General features: G+C 50.0%; 1 protein-coding gene across 1 annotated transcript in view; it reads left to right on the top strand.

The window, feature by feature from the left end:
• MTMR12 (myotubularin related protein 12) overlaps window positions 1-3,663 on the top strand; it is a 53,657-nt gene extending 49,994 nt beyond the window's left edge. The window contains exon 16 of the mRNA XM_045847882.1: window positions 3,048-3,663. Within this exon, the coding sequence (XP_045703838.1) occupies window positions 3,048-3,617 (570 nt within the window). The 3' untranslated portion in view covers window positions 3,618-3,663. The remainder of the gene's footprint in view (window positions 1-3,047) is intronic.
• Window positions 3,664-23,130: the final 19,467 nt, after the last annotated feature.

Here is a 23,130-nt window from a genome sequence, read left to right as displayed (position 1 = left end):
CCGGCTTTCCGCAAATCATGCTTTGCCCCGATGAGACGTGTCCGTGTGCTGAGCGCCACTGGGGACGCTGCTGCCAGAAAGTGTGTGTCGCGTGGAGCCGTGCATCTGCCTGGGCATGTGGCTGGGGGAGCAGAGGGCCGTGATTGCGGGGGCTTTCCTGTGCGCCAGTTCGTGTCTCCAACGGCTAGACCTTTCTGCATGAGATGCACCTAAAACGTTCCCGTCACTGGTACAGCTCCCCGCCCCCCCCCATTGTCATAGCACAAAAGCAGCCACAGACCACCCCTGAGAAGGTGGGCGTGGCTGTGTTCCAATATTTACAAATACGGGCCCAGCCCAGGTTTGGCCCTGAGCTGTCAGCTTCAAGTGTCAAGTTATTTGGGTTTCATGTATTTGTTCCTGACTTTCCTGGTTAGTTAAATCCCAGAGTTCCCTAGATACGTGATTTACATGGCGTTTCCTGGCTCTGTGCCCCGGCCCGGGATTTCTCCCCCACAGACCCCACGAAGGGAAGAGCGGGAAGGCAGATCCCAGGTCAGGGCTCGTCCCTGCCTTCCCCTGGCCAGGCCGTGCTTCTGGTCCCGCCTGCCCACGGGGCTCTCCAGGAAGCCTGGCTGGCTGTGGTGCGGGCGGCGGCTGCATTCCAAAGAGGCTCGGGGACCTGGGTGAGCCAAAGCCAGAGCTCACAGAGGTGCCGTCTGCCAACTTAGAGCTGCTGCTTTGCCCTTTGGAAGGTGGTCCTCAAGCCCAGGGTGGATGTTCCCCAACAGATTTAACCTCTTTCCCGCCAGCTGGACCAGAACTCCCCGAGCTCCGGAACAGCTTGGCCAGAGGTCAGTTTTCCTTCATGCACTCTGCCCCCTGGTGGCTGCATGCACACTTCTCGTGATGGCCTGGTTAGGATCCCCCAGCTGCCCCAGGCCAGCCGGTGAGGGGCCTCAGAGGTGGCAAGGCCTAACGCTTATTTTTGCACCAGATGAAGCTAAAGCTCTGTCTTGTGAGACTGGATTGCATTTCTCTGCCCAGATTGAGTTTTTTAAGTGTCCCCTTCTCCCTGTAAGTCGGGGCAGATAGCCTAGCCTCCAGGAGCTGACTGGTGGGAGGGGTTTGAGCCAAAGGGTTGGCCAGTCTCAGACTGTAATAGATGAGGTGCACTGGGGCTGGGGCACCTGGGAACTCTGAAGCGTTTGGGTTAGGAGATCAGGTGTCGGGCTTGGAGCCCCTCGCTGAGTGGAGGGACGGCCTTGGAGGAGCTCCGTAGGGACTGAAGAGGCTGTGGCGGGAAGTGCTGCGCTGTGAGTGCCTGCGGGAGGCCAGGGGCCTGCTCCGGCGAGGGACCTTGGCTGCAGCCTCAGCCCTGCCCAGGGTCCAGGCGTGTGGCGCCGTTCCCGCCCCGCTCACCCTGAACACTCTGTTCACTTCGGGCAGCGTTCCCAGCCTTTCCCTCTCACGCAGACAGAGACTCTGCAGCACACCGAAAACATGTATTTTTTGCCATTTGGACAGAAAATAGGTATACTTTTGATTCATTCAAACCAAATGGCTATTGTTGTGTTGGCTGTTGTCATTTTCTTTTTTATTCAACAGTCTAAGGAAAAAGAGGTCAGTGCCCTCTACTATATAGCCAGGTACCGCATGTTTCAAAATTCCTGCGGCGTGCCAGTTGAAAATCACTGACTTAGGGGACGGAGGGAAGGGGCTTTCAGGACAAGGAGAGTTCTGTTAGGAGCCCACACTCTGGAGCCGGACTGTCCGTGAGTGGAACCACCTGTGGCATTCGGTATCTGAGGCCTTGCCTTGTTATTTAACCTCTGTGCCTTGGTTTCCTCACGCGTAAGGTGGGGCGCTAATAGTGACTCCGAGGACTGAGTAAGTCGTGGCATACAAGCCGCTGAGCACCGAGCCTGGCGGCAGTCAGCAAACACTGAGCTGCTGTTAGGTCCCACCCACCTTCCTTACTTCCCACCCACTCGTACTCCCCTGGTCGTGGGGAGGGGAGAGGCCGGCCACTGGCTCCCCGCCCTCGGCTCTCGGTCCCTGGCTGGAAAGTCAGAAATCCCCGTCAGCTCTGAGTTGGGGTTTTGTGGGTGGTTTAGCTTTCTTCTTTTAATTGTTATCCCATATTTTATAAGGAAATATTTCCTTTATAGTAAAGAAAACCTTTTTGCAAGGAAGACCACTCACAGAAATAGGTTAGAGAGTCGTTTTAAGTCTAGCCTGAGACTACAACTTTTGTCTGTTCTTACTTCAAATGGATACTTCAAGGGCAAAAGAGTCGGGGAGAAACAGCTTCCCCCTTTCCTACCTTGTCCTCTGGCCACTAGAGATCCCCCATGGCCTCCTGGCCGCTGTTGCCAAGGAGCAGGAACCCTGTGAACGCTCTCATGTGGTCTCCTCCTTGCAGCTTGTCCGGCAGGAACCTCTGGCCAGTTTCGTCAGTTGCTAGAGTGCTCCTGCCCCCTCTGCCTCGCTGTCCAAGCGAACTTTCCGACTTAGGCTTGAACTCCTCCTGGACGCCTGCTGACCTCCAAGGTTATTTCACTGGAGGGGTAGGGTCTTCAGGTGGTCAGCACTGCTTCCTGGCAGGTGTTCAGAACACCACGGAAGCTCAGGATTCTCAGAAAGGAAACATTTTGTTCCTTACATAAAATGAGTAGACATCGCACCCAAACTCCCCTAAATTGTCACCCTGTCTTAAGTTAAACTTGTTCTTCATAAGTACCCAGTGCCCTTCGGCCCCTGTGACAGTGCAGAAGGCGGTGGGCAGCTTCCCCGCGTGTCGCAGCTTCCCTTTCGGCGCTGCTGCGGATCACCTGGTTTCCCCCGCTCGTGTGTGTACGTGGCACAGCTCACAGCTGCATCACGAACTAGACAAGAAGCCCTGCTCTCTCTGTGTGTTATAGCATTTTAATGAGTTTGCATTTACATAGCAATTCTGATGGCTCAAGACTTGTAAACGCAGGATTATGCCCCTTTCTTTGGTGGGCACAACGGTACCTATGTTGTCAGGCTAACCAGCGATTTTTTATTTGTATTTTCTCTCCAAGCATCAACGACAGCTTTCTTTGCCACTCACCCAATCTAAGTCATCTCCCAAAAGAGGATTTCTCAGGGAAGAAACAGATCATTTAATTAAAAACCTTCTGGGCAAGAGAATTAGCAAACTGATCAATTCTTCTGATGAGCTGCAAGACACCTTTCGAGAGTTCTATGATAGCTGGCACAGCAAGCCCACCGACTACCACGGTCTGTTGCTGCCTCACATCGAGGGGCCCGAAATCAGGGTCTGGGCCCAGCGCTACTTGCGTTGGATTCCAGAAGCCCAAATTCTGGGCGGTGGCACGGTGGCCACCATGAGCAAACTCTTGGAAATGATGGAGGAAGTACAGAGCCTACAGGAAAAAATCAACGAGGGACACCACCACCAGGAGGCCCCCCAGGCAGAGTCCCCCTCCCGGCTGAGGAACTCTGTCCGCCTGTCCTCTTTGTTTCCTTTTGCTTTGCTGCAGCGGCCGTCCTCGAAGCCCGTCTTGCCCACCAGTGGCTGGAAAGCTTTGGGAGACGAGGAAGATCTGGCCAAACGGGAAGATGAGTTTGTGGATCTAGGGGATGTGTGACCCCCCTGCTCAGTGGTGGTGAGAGTGGTTGGCATTTTGAAGACTGGGACCGGCGGCCAGCACACTGACCTCCGGACTGGTGTGTCACGCTGGCGCTTGCTGGTGGGGGAGACGGCCGCTGGCCCGGAGCTCTGTAGGAGGAAACCTGGGCCTTCCGGAGAAGAGCTGGCACTCATTTTTTTTTTAACGGTCCTGAAAGACTATGCAATTAAAACCATGTCTCTAGTATTATTCATTGGAAGGAATTACTACTTGACCCATGATAGAATTGCAGCTCTTATCTGATGGTTAAGTGTTATACGGAATCTGCAGTAGCTGGTTTACTACTAAAAAGGGCTTTAGTAAGATATTCTTGGACTCAACTCTTTCTTCAGATCCCTTCTGTGCCAGGATGACGTATCCAGTCCCTGGGAACAGTCGGTGTCTCTCTAGCCTGCCTCAGCTCGCAGCAAGTTCGGCTTTATGTGATGTGTGCATGGCGAGTGGAGATTCAGGTAGCGGCGTTGAGATGTGTGGCATTTGCTTAGACAAACCACAGCACTTTTCCTTTCTGCGTCCTCTCGCCTGTAGAAGAGCTGGAGAAATCCCACCCGTGTCACCCATCCTGACGCTTCTGACCACCCTCCCTCCTGCATCGACTGGGTCGCTTTGCAGGGGTGCTGACGAGCCAACCACGCCACTCTTTTTCGTGGGCCGATGCCTCCGGGTCCCTCCCTGCCTGCTCCAGCCCTCTCGCCACCTTCCCTCCATGCTAGGCCCCCCCCACCCCGGTGCATATGGCCCCAGAGTCTTGCTTTGAAATCCGCAGTTTTAACTGCAGAGCTCTCTTTGGTCGGCCAAGAGGAGCTTTCATTCTTCTGGAGGCTCTCCCTGTTTGCAAGTACCGTGTACCTCAGTACTCGTCGTTAATTCATCCCGAGGGGTGGTGAGCGAGGGATGATGGACGGAGCATTTTCTCTTGCGGGGTGACATCGTGACTCACTCGAGGTCCGGCAAGTGTGATGAGTGCCGAGCAAGCGCTGAGTGAGGAAACATTCCTTCCCATCAATCGACGAGTACCGGCCTTGACGAGTTCCGAGGCTGACGAGTACCGAGGTACCCCTGTAATTGTTTTGCCTTTTTCTAGCAGCATGCTGAGGCCTCGGAGCATTTGGGACCGTGGTCCCCTGCAAGAGCCCGTCCAATGGTTTCCCACACTCTCTGTCACCTGACAGACTAATGAGGATCGTTTCTGAATGTGGCTTTCACAGGGGAGCAGTTAAACATAAGTGTCCGAAGTGATGGCTATCATGTAGTACCTCAGCAATTTAAAAAGCCATAGGAGAAACTTAACTGCGTCTGATAACCTTGCATCTGCTGTCTGGATGGTCTGTGTTTTTAAATGCAGGAAAGCACACTGTAGAAGGACCAGTTTTTTCATTCTCAGTGGGACTGTATTAAATCCCACTAAAGGAAGGGGGGGAATCTAATGTTAGAATGTTTCAAATGGAATATTTGCCTTTCGTATATATACATCTGCTCTCTGCTATAGATCCTAGTTTAAATATTACATGTTTAGAAAAGCTTTCAGTTGCTCAAGGGCAATAAGAAGTTTTAAAACTATTGACAAAGAAGAGTTTCTTGGGTTTGCACTGAATCGTCTCTTGTATACACCAGAAACTGCTTTGCCGTTCTCCCACTGCATGGCGACACACATGCAGTCGTCTGTCCGGATGGCCAGAGGTCGAGGGGAGGGCGGGGGTCACAGATTGGGGCCAAGCACATGTCTAGTCTCGGTTGCCTTAAGATTCTCACGAGGGAGGTTGGTGTTAGGCTTGCCATAGGGATTTTGGAAAAACACCAGTTCCCTAGCTACCTTCACATGTTCTCTGTGGGCCTTCTTGAACTAGCACTCACCTCCGCTTCTCTGCCCTAGCTGCCCCAAGCACACTATGGAACTGACTATTTTTGTTACCACATTGTAATGTGAGTGATTTACACAGTGGCCTCTTCAGTCTTAGGGTCTTAGTAATTTTCATTCCAGAAATGCCCAGTGTGATGCTTTACACTTCACAATGATGGTTTAAAGACACAAGGTCATGGCCCTTGTCATAGCAGTTGAATGTGCATTGAAATATTTTTCTATGATTTAAAAAAATTGCAATAGAAAAATAAGCTGTTATAACATGGGAAGGTCATGACAATTTATGTATTTATATTTGAAATCAGATTTCTATAAACTTGTATTTGTGTACAGAATTCTCAGTGGGTTTATATATTGTGACATTTTTATTCAAAACTGAAATGTGGGTTATGCTTAACAGTTAAAGCTGAAACGAGACCATTTTCTTTGTTTAAAATGCTGCACTGTGCAAGTTTGGAAATGTACGTTAACTTACTGTATATAATGTCTTGAGTTTGTTTATACCTCCAAGTTTTTACACTGAAGATAAATTAGCTTTAAGTACATTTAAACCTTTTTTTTTTAATGGAATAAGCTGTTGGGCTAAATCTTTGTAAATGTGCTTTTTATTTTCTGGATGTACAATGAAAGTTTATACTCGTATCTCACTGCATCATACCTGATTGCAGAAATTAAAGCACAGCTTACCAGCGATCCTGTGTTCAGTGTGGTTGATGAAACGGGGAATAATGACCTTCACGAGTACCGAGTACTCACTCTGTGTGTGTGCGTGTGTTTGGTCGGTCGGTTGGTTGGATGTGGCGGAACATCAATAACCAAATAAATATTTAAAATTTCAAGTAGTCATAAATACAGCAGTGAAAAATCGGGTGGGTGGCCTGTGGCAGTGACGAAAGGCAGCGGGGCTGTACATCCCCGGAGTGGAGCACTACTGCGCGTCTCCTTGTGGGGGCAGGTGTGAAAGGAGGGCAGCACTTCACCGCTGGGGGAGTGCCGAGGCCAGGTAAACCGCGCAAGGGGGGAGGCTTTGCTTTTCCTTCCAGAGAAGACGACAGGTGCGCCACACCGAGGGGGCGGCGTGTGAGAGCAGGAGGCGTGCTGGTTCTTCTGTCTGACACCTGCCCGCCTGAGACCTGTCCCTCGTGTTTGCTGGGAGAAGCTGCATTTGCTTGGCCTTTCCCACCTGCAGCCCTTCCCCTTTTAGTCAGGACAAGAGAAGCTGTGTCCCCCCCCCCCATCCACTTGCCCCTCCTTATGTCACGAAGGCTCTTGGAGACCTCCCTGGAACTCAATAAGCCCTCCTTGTTGCCATGTCCTCACAAGCGTTATTTCTTTGATATTTGCATCAAACTCCCAAGTGGTCATCAGCGCCCTGTTGACGAGCAGGTTCTTGTCCGATTCTCCACACTGGTGGAGCACCCCTGTGGTGGGGGGGTCCGCCCGCAGTGCCCCCTCGTCCGCCAGGGGTGAGAATAAATCTACCAAGATGTGATCTGCTTGGGGAGGAAAGGTGGCCAGTCTCAAGAAGGACCAGGAAGCCTTTTCCTCAATGGGCTTTTATTGGGTTTATTTGCATAGGAATACAGGGTGTATACGTAAAGCTCATCAATCATTGTCAGTGATGATCAAACAATAACATTCAAAGAACACTGACAGTTTATTTTGGGTCAAGGTCAGATAAAGGGCCATAAAACTTTGGGGAACAAACTCATTTCATGCTTGGACCCTTATCATTTAAATTGAGGGTATTAGCAAAGCAGGTTTCACAGGATTTTATGCATTCTCAGGCCTTCTTAGGCCTGATTGCCCGGGGAACCTGCCCTTTCCAGCATAGGGCTGTACCACCCTCTGTCATTGTTTACGGCTTAAGTCAGGCAGGGGAAGTAAGGCAGCCAAGAGATTAGGAGACTTCTCGCAGACAGAATGAGGACTCAGGCTACGTCAAAGCCTAGGGGTGGGGGTCCATCACCCCCTTTTTCTATAGCCCCCCAAGGCCTTCCCTAAGAGACTCCTAGTGACCATGCCTGTCTTAGGTCGTCCCTCCCTTGAGGAATCTTACCCATCATTGGCTAATCAGTCATCTGCCCAGGGCCAAGCAGGGGGAGGTGAAAGGGGGCAGAGGCAGCACGCCTGCCAGGGAGATAAGCGTTGTCTCCTTAGTGGCTTATGGTCCCAAGGTCTTTTACTCAGCCTTAGCCATGAGGGGTTACAGTTTCTGAAACCAGGCAGGGTGGTTCCCAACACCCCTGGATGTGTGCGTGCTGGCTGCGGCTCTCCGGAGTTTGCTTGTTCCTTGGTTTCCAGGGCAGGGCAGGAGGAGGACTGAGGGGGCGCAAAGAGTGGAGCGCTCCCCTTCTAATGTGAAACAGGGTGGCTGGCACGGGGGCTCTCACTGAGGGCAGAGGACTGGCTCCCATGCCTTCCGTGTCCCCTCCTGTACTAGGAGGGGAGGCGGGGCAGAGGGGGCCTAGACTGCAGTCTGTTTTCCGAGCCCCTGCTGTGATTGTCGGAGTTGCTCTGCAGGTGGAAACTTTTCTCCTGATCACGGCTCCTGAGCATCTGTAAAGCGGCCCGGGGGCAGGGCGGGTGGGCACTGAGCACCCAGCACCGCCTGCCTGGCCCCAGGCAGGGACGGGGTCTGTAGTGACCTCAGCCTTCCACAAACACCCTCCTGCAACCCCCCAACGCACGCACACACACAACACGCCGCCCTTAAAATGTTAACCCTGTTCGTGCTGCGAGTTCCCACGTAACCAGAAAGCGCCCAAGGGCTCACACATAAGTGTGTCAATAACCAGGCCAGCCATGGGTGGTACAAGCAACTTCCATCGAAGAGGAAACTAATTTGTTGGTTTTGTGCCATTAAAAACACAGACATCTGAGTCTATTTTGTAATCCAGGTTCTTTTTTCCCTTCTTTTTTTTAATCCTCTTATTACACTGCCTACTTTTAGCAATTGAAGTATATGAAGTGTCTGATCACCTGGAAGGGTATACAGTAAGCTTTTGGCCTTTGAAGAAAAGCTTTCCAGTTTTGCTAGCCAGTCCAGTTTTTTGTTGAGTAGCTACTTTTTTAAAATTTAGATTTGGGGGTTACTTTTATAAAAAGCTGTGTAGCTTTATTATTTTTTTATTATTATTAAAGATTTTATTTTTATTTATTTTTAGGAGGGAGGAAGAGAGAGGAACATCAATGTGCGGTTGCTGGGGGTCATGGCCTGCAACCCAGGCACATGCGCTGACTGGGAATCGAACCTACGATGCTTTGGTTCGCAGCCCACGCTCAATCCACTGAGCTATGCCAGCCAGGGCTTATTATTATTATTTTAAATCCCGGATGGAAGACTTTTCAAATTATCTTCACAGAGGCTTGGGCCAGGTGAGTGTCTGCTTCCCTGTCCTGGCCCCGAGGGCCCAGTTCACACGGTTCTCGGACCGTCCGAGTTTCCTCCCTCAGACTCGGCCTGAGGACCTGCGCCAGGGACCTGCACCTGGGGCCAAGGCTTTGGGACGCTGCCACGGTGGCTGCGTAGCTGAGCACAGCGTCCCCGCAGACTGGGGTGGAAAAGAACCAGTGGAGATTGCCAGGATTAGAAAAATCTAATCCTGAGATTTTGTTTTAGCTCGAAAACTTTTAAGGATGCATCATTAGAACTTGGGGTTGCAGTAACTTAAGCCAAACAATATAAAATTGGAGACAAAAAAGAGAGAGAACTTGTGTGTGTTTGAAGGTTCAGGTCGGAGGTGCTGTTGTGTCTGAGTACCCAAGCCCATGCAGTCTTTTTGAGTCTTCTTTGCTTCCCCTGCTCTGCCCACCAGTGTTCTCTTCTGTCCACTCCGTGAAATGGGGCCAGACTCCTAGCGCAACTGTTTGCAAGAGACCAGTCCTAGTGAAGCTGTAACCTCGGTCCTCCGCCTCGGTGCCAGGACGGGGCCTGCGCTGGCTGGCTGGGGGCAGGGTCGTCCTGGAGGACGAGGGCCCCTCCCACCGCTCTGCTTGTGTGCTGCGAGGTTCTCGAATTTTGTAACAGGATGGATGTCACGTTTCTGCATTGCCCTGTATTAACTCTGGCCTGGCTCCTGCCAAAGGCTGCGTAGTGTGGTGGTTAAGGAGCTGGGCCCTCTGGAGCCAGACAGCCTGAGTCTGAACCCTCTGCAACTTACCAACACCCTGAGACTGGGGCCTGGGAGTTAACACCCCTCAGTCTCAGCGCTCTCATCTGTGAAACGATGACACTCACAGAAGCCACGCCACTGGAGTATTTGAGGACTTAAGATGAGCTCCTTTGAACCACCTCATTAAGAAAATGCTCAAGAAGTGTTAGCTATTATTATAGGATGTGTATGGTCATTTAAATACGCCATATAAACAGTGTGTGTGTGTGTGCGCGCGCGCGTGCACGCGCGCGCAGATGAACTTTAATCTCCACTCCAGGACCAGTTAGTCGTTAAAACACTCTAAACAAAAATCCAGGTTCCAAAGCCGGCTGCATGGGCACTTCGGATGCTTCCAACATCCACCCGGAGGGTTCGTCGAGCAGCACGCGGATGTTCATCATCTCTCACTGGCCAAACGAGCGCCGCCCTTGGGGTGCGTGGGAGGCTGGAAATGCGGTGGCCGCACCCCCAGACCTACAGGATAAAAATACCCATCAGGCCCCGCGGTACAGGCACCTGGGAGCCCAGCGCGGGGTCTCAACCCCGGTGGATCCGGGGACCGCGGCGCCACCCGGCAGACTCCAGGATCAGCCGCTTCTGCCTTCTCGCTGTGCCTGTCTTGGGAGTGAAACTTGCATCCGAGGTGCCGCCGGGTGGAGGGCAGAGCGAAAGACTTCCCCACAACCTGAGAGCAGGAAATGAGATTGTTTTGTGCGGTTAATAAATGCGGGCACATCTGGTAGGCTCGCCCCGAGGCGGGCCTTCGCTGTGGGTGCCATCTGCTGAGGGGGGATGGGAGGAGGGGCAGCCAGCCGCAGCCCCCACCTGCCTCTGACTTCCAGAAGCTGCTGGCACTCCCCAGAAGCATGTCGCCACTGCTGCATGGCCAGATTGACTAGGTCAGTTCATGGCCCCACTCCCTCGATGTACTCGGAGTTCCGTGGTTACGTACAGAGTTACTGGATGTTCGGTCACAGTTTTACCCAGTCCATCCGAGGGACTCCGCCCTCGCTGCCTAAGGTCGTCCATGCAGTCTTAGGAGGTGCGAAGTCTGCCTGCGGCCCTTGGTCCGGCATGGCCGCTGCCGAGGGGCTCCTTGCCCCAACTCTGCAAGTTTTAGTTTGGGTTCCCCCAGGAGCCGACTCTGGGGCACAGATGTGGGCGTGAGGGGGCAAAGACGTGGCCGGTGACCCCAGGCAGCACCGTGGGCGTGGGGATCGAGGGCAGGCAAGGGAAAGCGACAGAGCGGCGTCTACGAGCAGGTTGTCGCTGGGGCCCACTGGCCGGGCCCTGCGGAGACCCTCCGGGAGACCGTGTGAATTCGGGCGGGGCGTGCTGGTTGCACGCACATCTCTTCATCTTGCCTTTCTCCCTCAGCCAGGGGCTTGTGGCAATTCCTTTAAGTCAGGTGGTGAGGTGCCAGCTCATTCTCACGTCACAGCTGGTCAGAGCGCCTCCTGAAGGGCGTGGGAGCAGGCTGTTCAGCCCATTCCTCCCTGGCGCTTTTGGCTCTTCATGGGAAATGCCCTGATTTCTCCCCAGATTCCGCAGGTGGGACTGGCTGCGAGGTTCTATTTCTGCGGCCTCGGTGCCTGCGGGCATTTCTAAGTGCCCTTCCTGTGCGCATCTGAAGGCTGAGTTTCATCCTGCATCAGAGCTTCTGCTTGCAGGGCCTGACTTCCCAGAACTCTTGACAGTTTGACCCACACTGTCCCTTGCCTCACAGGAAATGGCAAAAATAACTGGATGATGATGTGATTCGATCCTCACCATGAAGTTGAGCATTTAATTAAATGCACAGTGTTTTCAATTCACAGAGCACCTCTCTTTTCATCATCCAATTGCACGAAGCCTCCCGCCAGCCCTCGGAAGTGCAGTAACGTTCTCCAATGTGCAGCCCCACCCCAGATCCTCCAGGCTACAGAGCCCTGGGGAAGGACAGCGAGAATTCAGGAAAGAAATGTTTTGTGATTAAAAAAAAATGAGTTAAAAGCCAAGAGATTAAACAGCCTCTGTTTATAGTCACCGTCAGAAAAATGTAACGCAGCATACACCACTTCCTGCCTTTGCCCAGCCAGTCTGATGTGTGGGTTGTGCTGTGTGAGCAGGCTCAAACCTTCCTGGTTTTCTTTGCGATCGCAGAGCCGGTGCCAGGGAATAAGGGCCCAGTGTGTTGCAGGCACAAGGAGAACTTATCCTGGATGGACTCAGGCAGCCAGGAGCCAAGCTGTCAAGACAAAGGGCGGCTCAGACACAGGAATTCCAGCATGACGCCCATAGCTGCCCAGTTCAGACACACAGACTGGCGGCTCTGTCCCCACACCCACACGCTGGGAGGCCGTCGCGGCAGACCAGGTGGCCGAGGGTGTTGTGGCTTGCAGGCAGAACAGATCGGGTGGAAGGAAGCTGCCCAACTGTGAGGCTCTTTTTTTTTTTTTTTTTTTGCAGCAGCAACAGCTTTATTGAGATATAATTCACATACCATACAGTGCACCCGTTTCAGGTATACAATTCAACAGTTTTTAACACTCACATTTGTGCAGCCATCAATCACCACAGCCCACGAGAGAATGTTTTCACCACCTCAGAAAGGAACCTGTGCCCTTTAGCTGTCACTCCGCCACCCCCCATGCTGCTCAGCCTCAGGCAGCCACTAATCCACCTGTCTCTGCATATTTGCTTTTGCTTTTTCTGGATAGTCCATATAGATGAGATCACATGGTGTGTCCTGTGCCCGGCTCCTCCCACTGAGCGTAAACGTGTGCCGTGTTCGACCCCGCGGCAGCGTGTCTCAGAGCTCCACTCCTCTGTGCAGCCTGGGAGCCCTCGCGTAGGCGCTCCACGTTGGGTTTGTCCGTCACCAGTGTGGGCGTCTGGGCCTTCACCTTCTGCTGTTAGGAGTGATGCTGTCACAAACTGACTCGGACACCGGCCCGCAGTGTCCACAGTGTTACAGATGGGGCGAGATGAATTCACACGAACTACCGAGTCCTGTGGAGGAAAAGGGACAGCGCAGCCACCCTCTCAAGAGGAGAGCGCCCCGACCCTTGCCTTGACAGGCTTTTACTGGCTTTCTAATAGCGTACATCAAAGAAGGTTTTCATTCGCTATGCTTAGGTTTGCTTTAGGTGATTACTTTTTACAGATAGCAACGGAAGGGATGTTACTGATTACTTCTTACAGATTAACGAGGAAAAAATGTTGTAAATGCAAGGGAACGATAAGAGTAACAGGTCTGGTTACACTTCAGTCCTTGGAAGAATTAGCACAGACTTCAGGAGATTCCTTTCAAGATAATGCAGCAAGGGCTTGCTGCCTGAACTCAGGGTGAGAGAGTTTTAGCAAGAGCAAGTCACAAAGCAGCCTCGGTGTAATGCAGGCCTGACTTCCCACGGGAGAACTTCTTCACAGGTGTGGTCCTGGATGCCCACTCGCTCTCCACTGGTTTTCCACGTGGGTGCTGAGCTACATTTCCATGTCGAGAGAAGCGGTTCCCTACAACAGACCTTTGTGTGCAAGTTTTTGTGTGGACATGTTTTCATTTCTCTTGGGTGTGGACCCAGGAGTGGAATGTCTGGGTCAAACAGTAACTCTGTGTTTAACTCTGTGAGGAGCTGCCAGACTGTTTTCCAAGGTGGCTGCGCCATTGCCCGTTCCCAGCAGCAGTGTTCGTGGGCTCCGAGTGCCGATCTCTCCACGTCCCAATGGCCAGCCCGGGCCATCGTCGGACTTTGTGGTTCCAGGCGCCCTAGGGGGTGTGCAGTGGTGTTTGTTGTATTTTTGATTTGCGTCACTCGGATGCCTGACTCATGATGCTGACGTTGAGCATCTTTTCATGGGTTTGGTGGCCATTGGTCTGTCTTTCTTGGAGCTGGAGAAATGCTTATTCAATCCTTTATTCGTTTTTCAAAGTTGTGTGGCCTTTTCGAATTTCTTTGTGTATTTTAGATAGAAGTCCCTTATCAGACATAATTTGCCAATGTTTTCTCCCATTCTTTGGGTTTTTTTCACCTTCTTGACGTGTGTTTGCGGCACAAAAGTTTAATTTTGATGCAGTCCAACTTATCTATTTTTTTTTCCTTTTGACACTTATGCTTGGTATTGTATCTAAGATTCCATTGCCAAAGCCAAGTTCACAAAGATTTACCCCATGTTTTCCTGTAAGCGTTTTACAGCTTTAGCCCTGACTGGTGTGGCTCAGTTGGGTATCGTTCTGCAAAGCAAAAGGTTGCCAGTTAATTCCCAGTCAGGGCCCGTGCCTGGGTTGAGGGCTCAGTCCCTGGATGGGGCGTGTATGAGAGGCAACCTATTGATGTTCCTCTCCCTCTCTTTCTCCCTCCCTTCCCTTCTCTTTAAAATAAATAAAGAAATAAAATCTTTTTAAAAAGAGTTTTGCAGCTCTAGCTCTTGCACTTTGGCTCTTTGATCCGTATGAGTTAATGTTTACACACGGTGTGAGGTGAGGTCCAGCTTCATTCTGTTCCACGTGGATACCTGTGCAGGTTTCCTAAGGCCTCCCGTCCCACTCTGGCTGTGAGCAGCAGAGGCTCACTTCAGCCAGATGCGTCCTGCAGGGCAGACCATGGTGTGTCTGGGCATCATAACCTCCCTGTCTAATTTTGACCCCTGTCTACATGTTGAAGAAACTGATTTAGAAGGAGATGCATTGAAACTCTTTGGCCTCAGCTTTGTCTGTTATTATACAAGATTGGCTCTGATACTTGTGAATAGAGCCATCCCTGGAGATTAAATGGGTAGTTTTACTGCTGGAGGAGACAGGAAGGAACATCCTCCCTGACCCTGTGGGTCTAAGTCAGCATTATTCAGGGAGGCGTTGGCTCCTGGTCCACATTTCCCATCACCCCACGCTGCCCAGCACCTTTCTCCCACAACGTTCCCTCTGCCCCTCCTGTTACGGGGGGAGACTTGGACTCCTTCTGTCCCCGTGGAATCCCTGCACCTGTGCCCTGGCTGCCCCCACCGGTGGCCTGCCCAGGAATCTCTGCTCTCTGTGATCCTCTGTCTCCCCAGGCCTTTGGTCTCCGCTGGCCCTGCCCATCGGTATTGCAGCGAGACCAGCTCTAACTGATCGCAAAACAAACAAAGCCCTGGCTTTGATCCCAGCATCCTCCTGCAGCGCCCTGCCCCCAGCCCCACCCTCCACCGAAGAGCCGAACTGTGGAAGAGGCCTCAGCAGGCGGGTTTTCAGCGTCCCACCTCACACTCACTCCTCGGTCACTCTGACCTTCTGAGCCCATTTCCCCAAGGCCCCAGTGAGTTAGTTCCCTGCCACCGAACAAACCCGGAGGGTCCCCTTCAGTCCTGTCTTACCCGTCAGTTAGGGCTGAGTGTGACGAGGATGTTGGGAAGGTGACTTCAGTGTCTGCCAGACCTCGCTCGACTTCCAGTGCTCAGCACCAAGGGCCATTCCCTCCTTCCTGAAAGACTTTTCCTAGACTCCGTGACGTCCGCTGAACACAAAGGGTCAGTACGCTCTGGCTCCAACCAAGAGCAAAAAGTTTTTCAAGGGTCTTAGGGTTTCAAACTGGAAACCCAACCGGGCAATACCCGGAGCATTCCAAAGAAGGAAGAAAAGTACGTCTTTGAGAAGAATCAGTCCTTCATTCTGAATGCACTGGTCCGAGGTGATAATCTCCCAGATGTCTAGTGGTCTGCATAATGAAGTCAGGCAGTCTGGACCTCTGACATTCTTATCTAAGCCCTCCAGGGGGTAATCGGAGGGTCGTCTATAGGATCTCTCCTTGGCCCTTCCACCCCTGTTTCTCAGCATAAAAGAGAGCTCAAAAGTTTAAGTTCCCAGGCTAGTTAAGGCAAGAATAGAATCATTTCTTTATGCCTTAGCCTTCTTGATTTTAGTAATTTAGCAGCTTGACTACAGTACTTCCATTTTACTTCTTGGCTCTATTCCTCATTTCACCCTTTTGATCAGTCTTTATTTTTATCAGAAAACATGATAGCTCAAAATATTTTAAAGTCCCTTAATGCCAATGTAGCGATGCTGGGTCCATCAAACCCCTCAGAGAGGGGACGTGGGCCAGAGAAATGCTGGCCATATACGGTTTATAGTCAGCTCAGTATTGATGCCAAATTTAGGTTGAAGAATTAGGAAAGGACCAATTAAGACATTATTACCCTGGCTGGCGGCGTGGCTCAGTGGGTTGAGTTCCAGCCTGGGAACCAAAAAGTTGCCAGTTTGATTCCTAGTTGGGGCACATGCTTGGGTCACAGGCCAGGTCCCCAGTGGGGGTCGTGTGAGAGGCAACCAATCCTTGTATCTCTTGCACATTGATGTTTCTCTTCCTCTCTTTTTCCCTTCCCCTCTCTCTCTCTCTCTCAAATAAAAAAAAAAGACATTATTATTATATTATTCTGTAACAGTTCCAGAAACCAGTCTCAGTCTTGAGAATAGTTCAGTTCAGGTAAATAGTTGCCCCTCATTTTAGGAGGTGATGATGCAGGTGGTGTTCCAAAGCAGGCCGATGGCACAGCAGTTGGGTATCGTTGTAATAAGAGCCATCTCTATGGCAACAAAAGAAAAACAATGACTACTGATCGGAGCAGACTGAATTCCAGTTTCTGCGTTCTGAAGGCAGCCAGTTGCGATGATTTCGAGGTGTCTGGCTCGGAACGTCTCGGGGTGGAGTGAAGGTGAGGGTGGGGGCAGTCTGAAAGATGCTGCCGCGCTGCAGTTTGCGTGTCGCTGGTGGTGTTTTCTGCAGCAGGCACGGAGACTGACCTTCGATGAGCTCTCGCGGTGATTCCTCTGAGGTTTGGTTCGCGTGGCGGCTTTGGGGAAGGGACCGTTTTGGTTCTCAGTGAGTCCACGTCAAAGGACGGGAGAAAGACTGGGAAAGCTAGTTTGGAGAGTCACACCCAGGTATCAGAGGAGTCCAGATTAATTCAGGATCCCGCTCAGTCTATAGGTGGACACAAAACCTGAACAGCCCTGCTGTCTAATACCCACACAGGTGGACTCCTGAAACATCATGTCTCTGTCTAACACCACCCTCGTGTTTGCCAGTCACAGCCGAACAAGACACTTTTTTAAGGAAATAGGGGTGCATTGCAAATTCTGATTTTCACCAGTCAAATCGGTAAGTAAAATGTTTATGACACTAAGTCGGTAAATAGTTAGGAAAATGGACTTTCCCCATATTTGGCTAACACAGCTGCTTTTGATGCATGGTGGTAGAGTGTAGTACTCAACAGCACAGATTCTGAACCCAGACTGTGTAGGTTCCAACCCCGGCCCCATGGGTTAGTAGCTCTGTGATTTGGGGAGCTTAATCTTTTACCTCAGTTTCTCTATCTGGAGAATGGGGAGAATGGTGGTGTCTGCCTCATAGGGATTTTATGGGGATGGCACAAAATAAATGTAGAGCAAATAAAACAGTGTGTAGCATACACTTAGCACTGTGTAAGTGTCTGCATGTCAGGAGGCGTCAGAGAGGGTGTTGAGCGAACAAGTCTGCAGTGAGGGCCACAGGGACACGGCCCCACGATGTGAGCATCAGTGCAGCGAATGTTCCACCTCCAAGTGCTGAGCGGACCAGGACCCAACAGTTCATACAGGATTTCAGCCACGCGTCATCTGGTTTAAAGTGTTGGAGGAAATATGGTAGCTGGTACTTTAAATAGTCAATGGGTGTGTTTCTGTCCTTGTGCAACGCTTTTTATTCCTACACCATCATAAAAGCCACCGCAAAAATCGGAGAATTCAGGGCGCGCACACACTCACACACCTTCCCCCACCTCCTTGATGGAAGATTCTCTGGCTGGGGAGATTTGGCAGAGAGCAAGGGGGGGGGGCGGGGGGGCGGGGGGCGGGGGGCGGGGCGGGCAGCGCCCTGTTTCCTACCGCTAGCCCTTGAGTCCTCTGAATGTGTGTAGAGGAATGTCAGGGCTCACAACATTGATGGGAGAGTCTGCAAGTAAAGGGGACCTGTGTCCCACTCTGTCGTAGAACTCCCCGAGAACACGGTTGGGCAGGCCACGCGGGAGGAGAGCCTGCGGCCGTCCAGGTGGCAGAGGAGAAGAGCAAGACATCTCCATGCTGCTCTGGACTGAGGGTTGGACGGAATTCCTATGCTGAAATCCTAATGGCCACGGTGATGCGGATCCTGGCCGGCAGGATCCGTGTGTTGTGGTTGCTGTGAACACATTCACACGGACTGCAGAAGTCCTGCGGAGAAAAAGGGATGGCATGGCCGCTCTCCGAGTGAGAGACACTTGCCCCGACCCCTGCCTGGACAGGCTTTTATTGCTTTTCTGGGTGCATCACATTGAGGATGGTCCTCATTTACTATGCACAGGTTCGCTGCAGGTGATTACCTTTTACAGACAGCAAAGGAAAGAATGCTGCTAATTACTTCAAAGGGAAGGATGTTACAGATCAAGGGGAAATGTGGTTGAACTGAACACACTCCATACTGGGGAGGTTTAGCACAGACTTTAGGAAGTGACAGTAAGCACTTGCTGCCTCAATTCAGGGTGAGGAGTTTTAGCAAAAGCAGGTCTCATAGCAGCCTAGGTACAATGCAGGCCTGATTGCCCAGGGGAGAACCTATCCATGGGCATGGTCCTGTGTGCTGACTCGCTCCCCACTGGTTTGCCACGTGGAGGCTGAGCTGCATTTCCACGCCATGAGAAACGGCTCCCTATACCACGGTGATGGTGTCAGGAGGTGGGGCCTTTAGGAGTGATTAGGTTGTGAGGGTGGCGCCCTCCTGGATGAGCTGAGTGCCCTTACTAAGGAGACTGAAGAAAGGTGCTCACCCCATTCCCGCGTGAGGACACTGCAGAACGCTGCCACGAGAGCAGGAACCGGGGAGCTGGCCCTCACCCGACACCAAGTCTGCCGCTGCCTTGATCTTGGACTTCTCAGCCTCCAGAAATGTGAGAAATAAGCGTGTGTTTATAAATTTCTCTGTTGTAGCAGCCCAAATGGCCTAAGACCGTGTCCTCATGAGCAGTCTGGAGGAGCTAGGAGAGGGTCAGGGGGTCTGAGGGGTCTTGTGTGGGAGGGAGGACACCCAGCTGCAAAGGCCGGGAGAGAGCCACCTCCTGCCCCACGGCCACACAGTGATAGGGTTTCAGAGGATCGTCCCCTGGGGCCCAGATACAATTCTGGGAAAACAGGGAAACCCCCAGCTCAACTGAGAACACTCTGAATCGACAGTTCAGCCCAGAATAACTGCAGCGAAGTGTTCAGACAAAAGCAGAATGAGGCTTTGGATAGAAATCACAGACGGGTGTGTTTGTTTTTGCGCACCTGAGTTTGTAGCCTCTGCAGTAAACTGGCCCACCTGAGAGAGTTATGCAAGTTGAAATGTGGTTTGGAAAGACATAATTATACCATACATTTTTCATTGCCCAAGTTAACGAATTCAGATGAACATTTCTTCACTAGGCCACTTCTATTCACATCACGTGTAGATTTGGTTGAAGGCTGGGCCAGTGGATATTTTCCTGAAATACCATCGACCTTTCCAAACTCACATTTCCACCCAATAACTGATCGCACCTACTGCAACGACCTTTCCTAAGTGACATTGGCATTCATGAAGTAAAACCGAAGGTATTAGTCATACATGTAGCTGCCACTTGGAAGGCAAAATCAAGTGGTCGTGTACTCGGAAGACTAGTTCTTCAAATTTCTTAGGACATCACTTATTTCATTTTTACTCCCAGAACAGAATTTTTTACATACTCAAATCAAGGAAATTTTTATCTTTGACTTCCTCTCCCACATGCCCTAAGATCTTCAAACACAGCAGAGGCGCTCCATTAGAGACCCAGAGGGGGGATTATTTTGAAGAGGGGTAATATGAAAGCTCAAAGTAGCTTTTGTTCATCGAATTAACCAACAGTGGATGCACCTGCGAGACAGACCCTGTGCCCCACTGCGACCAGAACAACTCAATCATGGGCTCTGCCCTCAAGAAATCTGCAGTCAAGTACGTCTCAGATTCCGTCCAATGCAACAGGACTTGAGGAGATGAAGTGAGACACAACCTGACAGGCAGATCAGTGTTGTGACGGTGTTGGTGTTCCTCAAGTTTGTCTCAGAGTTTAACCCAAGCTCAGACTGAATCCCAAACCAGAACTGACCTCTATGAAATGACTCCTGAGTTCAGTGACTCCTGAGAAAAGAAGAATGTGAACCTTTAAGAAAATCCTGGAGAAACAAGAGAAAGGAGGCGGATTTCCCCTGTAGATAATAAGGTGTGTGATATGGTTATCATCTCAGAACACAAAATTTAAAAAAATCAGTTATCAAAACAGAAGAAGCAAGTAAATGAAAAAGGATAAAGTTTAAAAATTGACCCAAGTAGATAAAAGAATTTAGAATATTATTACTTTGCCTTTCCAATCGTTAAATTGATTTTCAGTCAGAAGTGATGGTTCAAAAAGTGCAGTTGGAGCCAACTGGCTAACCATTTGCAAAAAATAAAATAAAGCTGAGATTTGTACCTCATGCTTATATCTGAGAGAGGTTAAGGATTAAATGTGAGAAAGGAAACCATGAAAGAACAAGAAGAAAATGTCGGTGGATATTTTTATCATCCTGAGATGGGAAAGACTTTTTTAATATGACATCCAAAGCACAGCCTCAAAGATTGTTCAGCTTTGCCCTGGCTGGTGTAGCTCAGTGGATCGAGTGCTGGCCTGTGAGCCAAAGGGTCACCTGTTTGATTCCCAGTCAGGGCACATGCCTGCGATGCGGGCCAGGTCCCCAGTAGGGGGCGCTCAAGTGGCAACCAGACATTGATGTTTCTCTCTTTTTCTCCCTCTCTTCCCCCTTTCTAAAAATAAATAAATAAAATCCGTTAAAAATAATTTTATTTTAATTATTGTTCAAGTACAATTCTCTATCAAATAAATAAAATCTTTAAAAAAAGATTGTTCAGCTTTAGTAGATAGTGCCAGTTTTTCAAAGTGCTTATTACGCTTACACTCCTGATAGTAGTGCATGGAGTTCCAGCTGCTCCACATTCTTGCCAGTGACTCATATTGTTAGTTTAAAATTTTCACACATTTTGGTAGTTATAAGGTAGTATTTTACTGTGGTTTTAATTTGCATTTTACTGAAGGCTAATAATAGTGAACACATTTTCCTTCTAAATATGCATACATTTTTAACCCAGTAACTTTACTTCTAAGACTTTATCCCAAGGAAATATACTGGTACATTTATGAAATACACATGTACACCAAACCCATAAGTGGGAACCCAGGCATGTGCCCAGACTGGGAATCAAACCCACGACCTTTCGGTTCACAGGCCTGCACTCAATCCACTGAGACACACCAGCCAGGGCTATTTTAATTTCTAAACATAAAACTTTATTATATTTCTAGTTGTATCCTGACAGATGATTTTTAAATTGTTGTAACTTTTTTACATTCTCTGAATTTTTCACAAAAAGCAAGTATCATTTTTTAAAACATATTTTTTAAACATATATATTTTTAAAGATTTTATTTACTTATTTTTAGAGAAGGAAGGGAGGGAAAAAGAGAGAGAGAGACATCAATGTGCGGTTGCTAAGGGCCATGGCCTGCAACCCAGGCGTGTTCCCTGACTGGGAATCAAACCTGCGATGCTTTGGTTTGCAGCCCGAACTCAACCCACTGAGCTACACCAGCCAGGGCAAGCATGTATCATTTTTGTATTGGAAAGAAATGGCAAAAAAGCATTTCTGTTTTATTTTGAAACAAATAGGAATCTTAAGTACAATCCCAAGTAATCTGAAAGAATGGTCATAATTCAATCATGAACAATATCGTTTGCGGTGTTCTTCTTTTAAAATACAAAAGTAGCCCTGGCTGGTGTGGCTCAGTGGATTGAGTGCTGGCCTGGGAACTGAAAGGTTGCCAGTTCAATTCCCACTCAGGGCACATGCCTGGGTTGCAGGCCAGGTCCCCAACGGGGGGCATGTGAGAGGCAACCAAAGGATGTTTCTCTCTCTCTCTCTTTCTCCTTGTCTTTCCCTCTCTCTAACAAATAAACAAATTCTAAAAAAAAATTTTAATGCAAAGATATACCCAATGCCCATGTCTTTCTAAATACGTTTTCATCTTCACAAACAATCACGGCTCCTTGGAGGAATGACTGGGTCTAGGGCTGAGGCAGGACAAACGCGAGGTGAGCCAGGAACACGGAACCCCTTGATGTGCCAGGAAGCGAGGAAGTGGACAAACAAACAGCAAGTGGGGACGTGTGAAAAGGACACGGGAGCCGCTTGGGAGGAGAGCCCACTGCACAAGTCTGGGCTCATTTTTGAACAAAAAAATAAATCAGGAGAGTAAAGATTTTAACTCAGTGAGTAAAATGGAATCTATCAGTTCACGCTGATAATAAATAGGTAAGTAAGTGGGGCTGAGAAAGGCAGAGAGCTCGTCCTCGCAGAGAAAGGCGGATTGAGGAGTGTGGAGGGAGGAATGCAGTGGAAAGATTGCCGTCTTACAGTCATCATGGTAGAGACTGGCTTGGGCAAGAAACAGCAAATATTGCTAAACCTGGGGGGAATCGTTCGATGAGGAACAGGATATTTACTCAGTCCTGAAGTGTCTCTCTCCAAATCACTTACTAGTTTCAAAGAAAAAATAGTCACTACGCAGCGAAGAAACTGGACAACACCTGGGTCTGTATTGATCAAAATTACCCAGCAAGGGTCAGGCTGACGTGGTGCACTTTCAGATACGAAATTCTGAGAAGAGCGAGCCCTCACTTCTGTGCTCTTCTGGCCAAGGACGCGTGACCTGAGTCAAGTCACGTGGAAGCAAACACCGGACAAGTGCAACTCAGGAACGTTCCACGCACAGGGCTGGCTTGCATTCTCTAAGCCTGTCCATGGTGTGGCCCTGGCTTGTGTGGCTCAGTGGATTGAGTGCCAGCCTGCGAACCGAATGGTCGCTGGTTGGATTCCCCATCAGGGCACATGCCTGGGGCTCGGGCCAGGTCTCCAATAGGGGGTGCATGAGAGGCCACCACACATTGATGTTTCTCTCCCTCTCATCTTCCCGCCTTCCCTTCTGTCTAAAAACAAATAAATAAAGTCTTTCCATGTTGCGAAAGACAAAGAAATACTAAAGTACTGTTCCAAGTACAGGAGAGTAAAGAAACATGGCCAGTTCATGCATGTGCGATCGATGCTTGAGGCTTCTGCTAGAGGGGAAGAATGGTACCAAGAATTTATTGGTATAATTGGCAAAATTGAAATACGGATTGCAGAATAGAAGAAAGTGTGTAAATTGGCAAAATTGAAATACGGATTGCAGAATAGAAGAAAGTGTGTACGAAGGTTAGATTTACCGATTTGAAAACTGTTTTGTGATTATGTAAGAAAATATTCTTGTTCTGAGGAAGTATACAGCGAAGCATTAAAAGTACAATAAAGGCATGAACTATATAACTCCAAATGGTTCT

Source organism: Phyllostomus hastatus, unplaced genomic scaffold, assembly GCF_019186645.2.
Source record: "Phyllostomus hastatus isolate PE091 unplaced genomic scaffold, TTU_PhHast_1.1 phas_contig_58, whole genome shotgun sequence".
NCBI classification, from domain to species: Eukaryota; Metazoa; Chordata; class Mammalia; order Chiroptera; family Phyllostomidae; genus Phyllostomus; species Phyllostomus hastatus.
The sequence above is the reverse complement of the archived record's forward strand: the minus strand, read 5'-3'. Positions and strand labels throughout refer to the sequence as shown.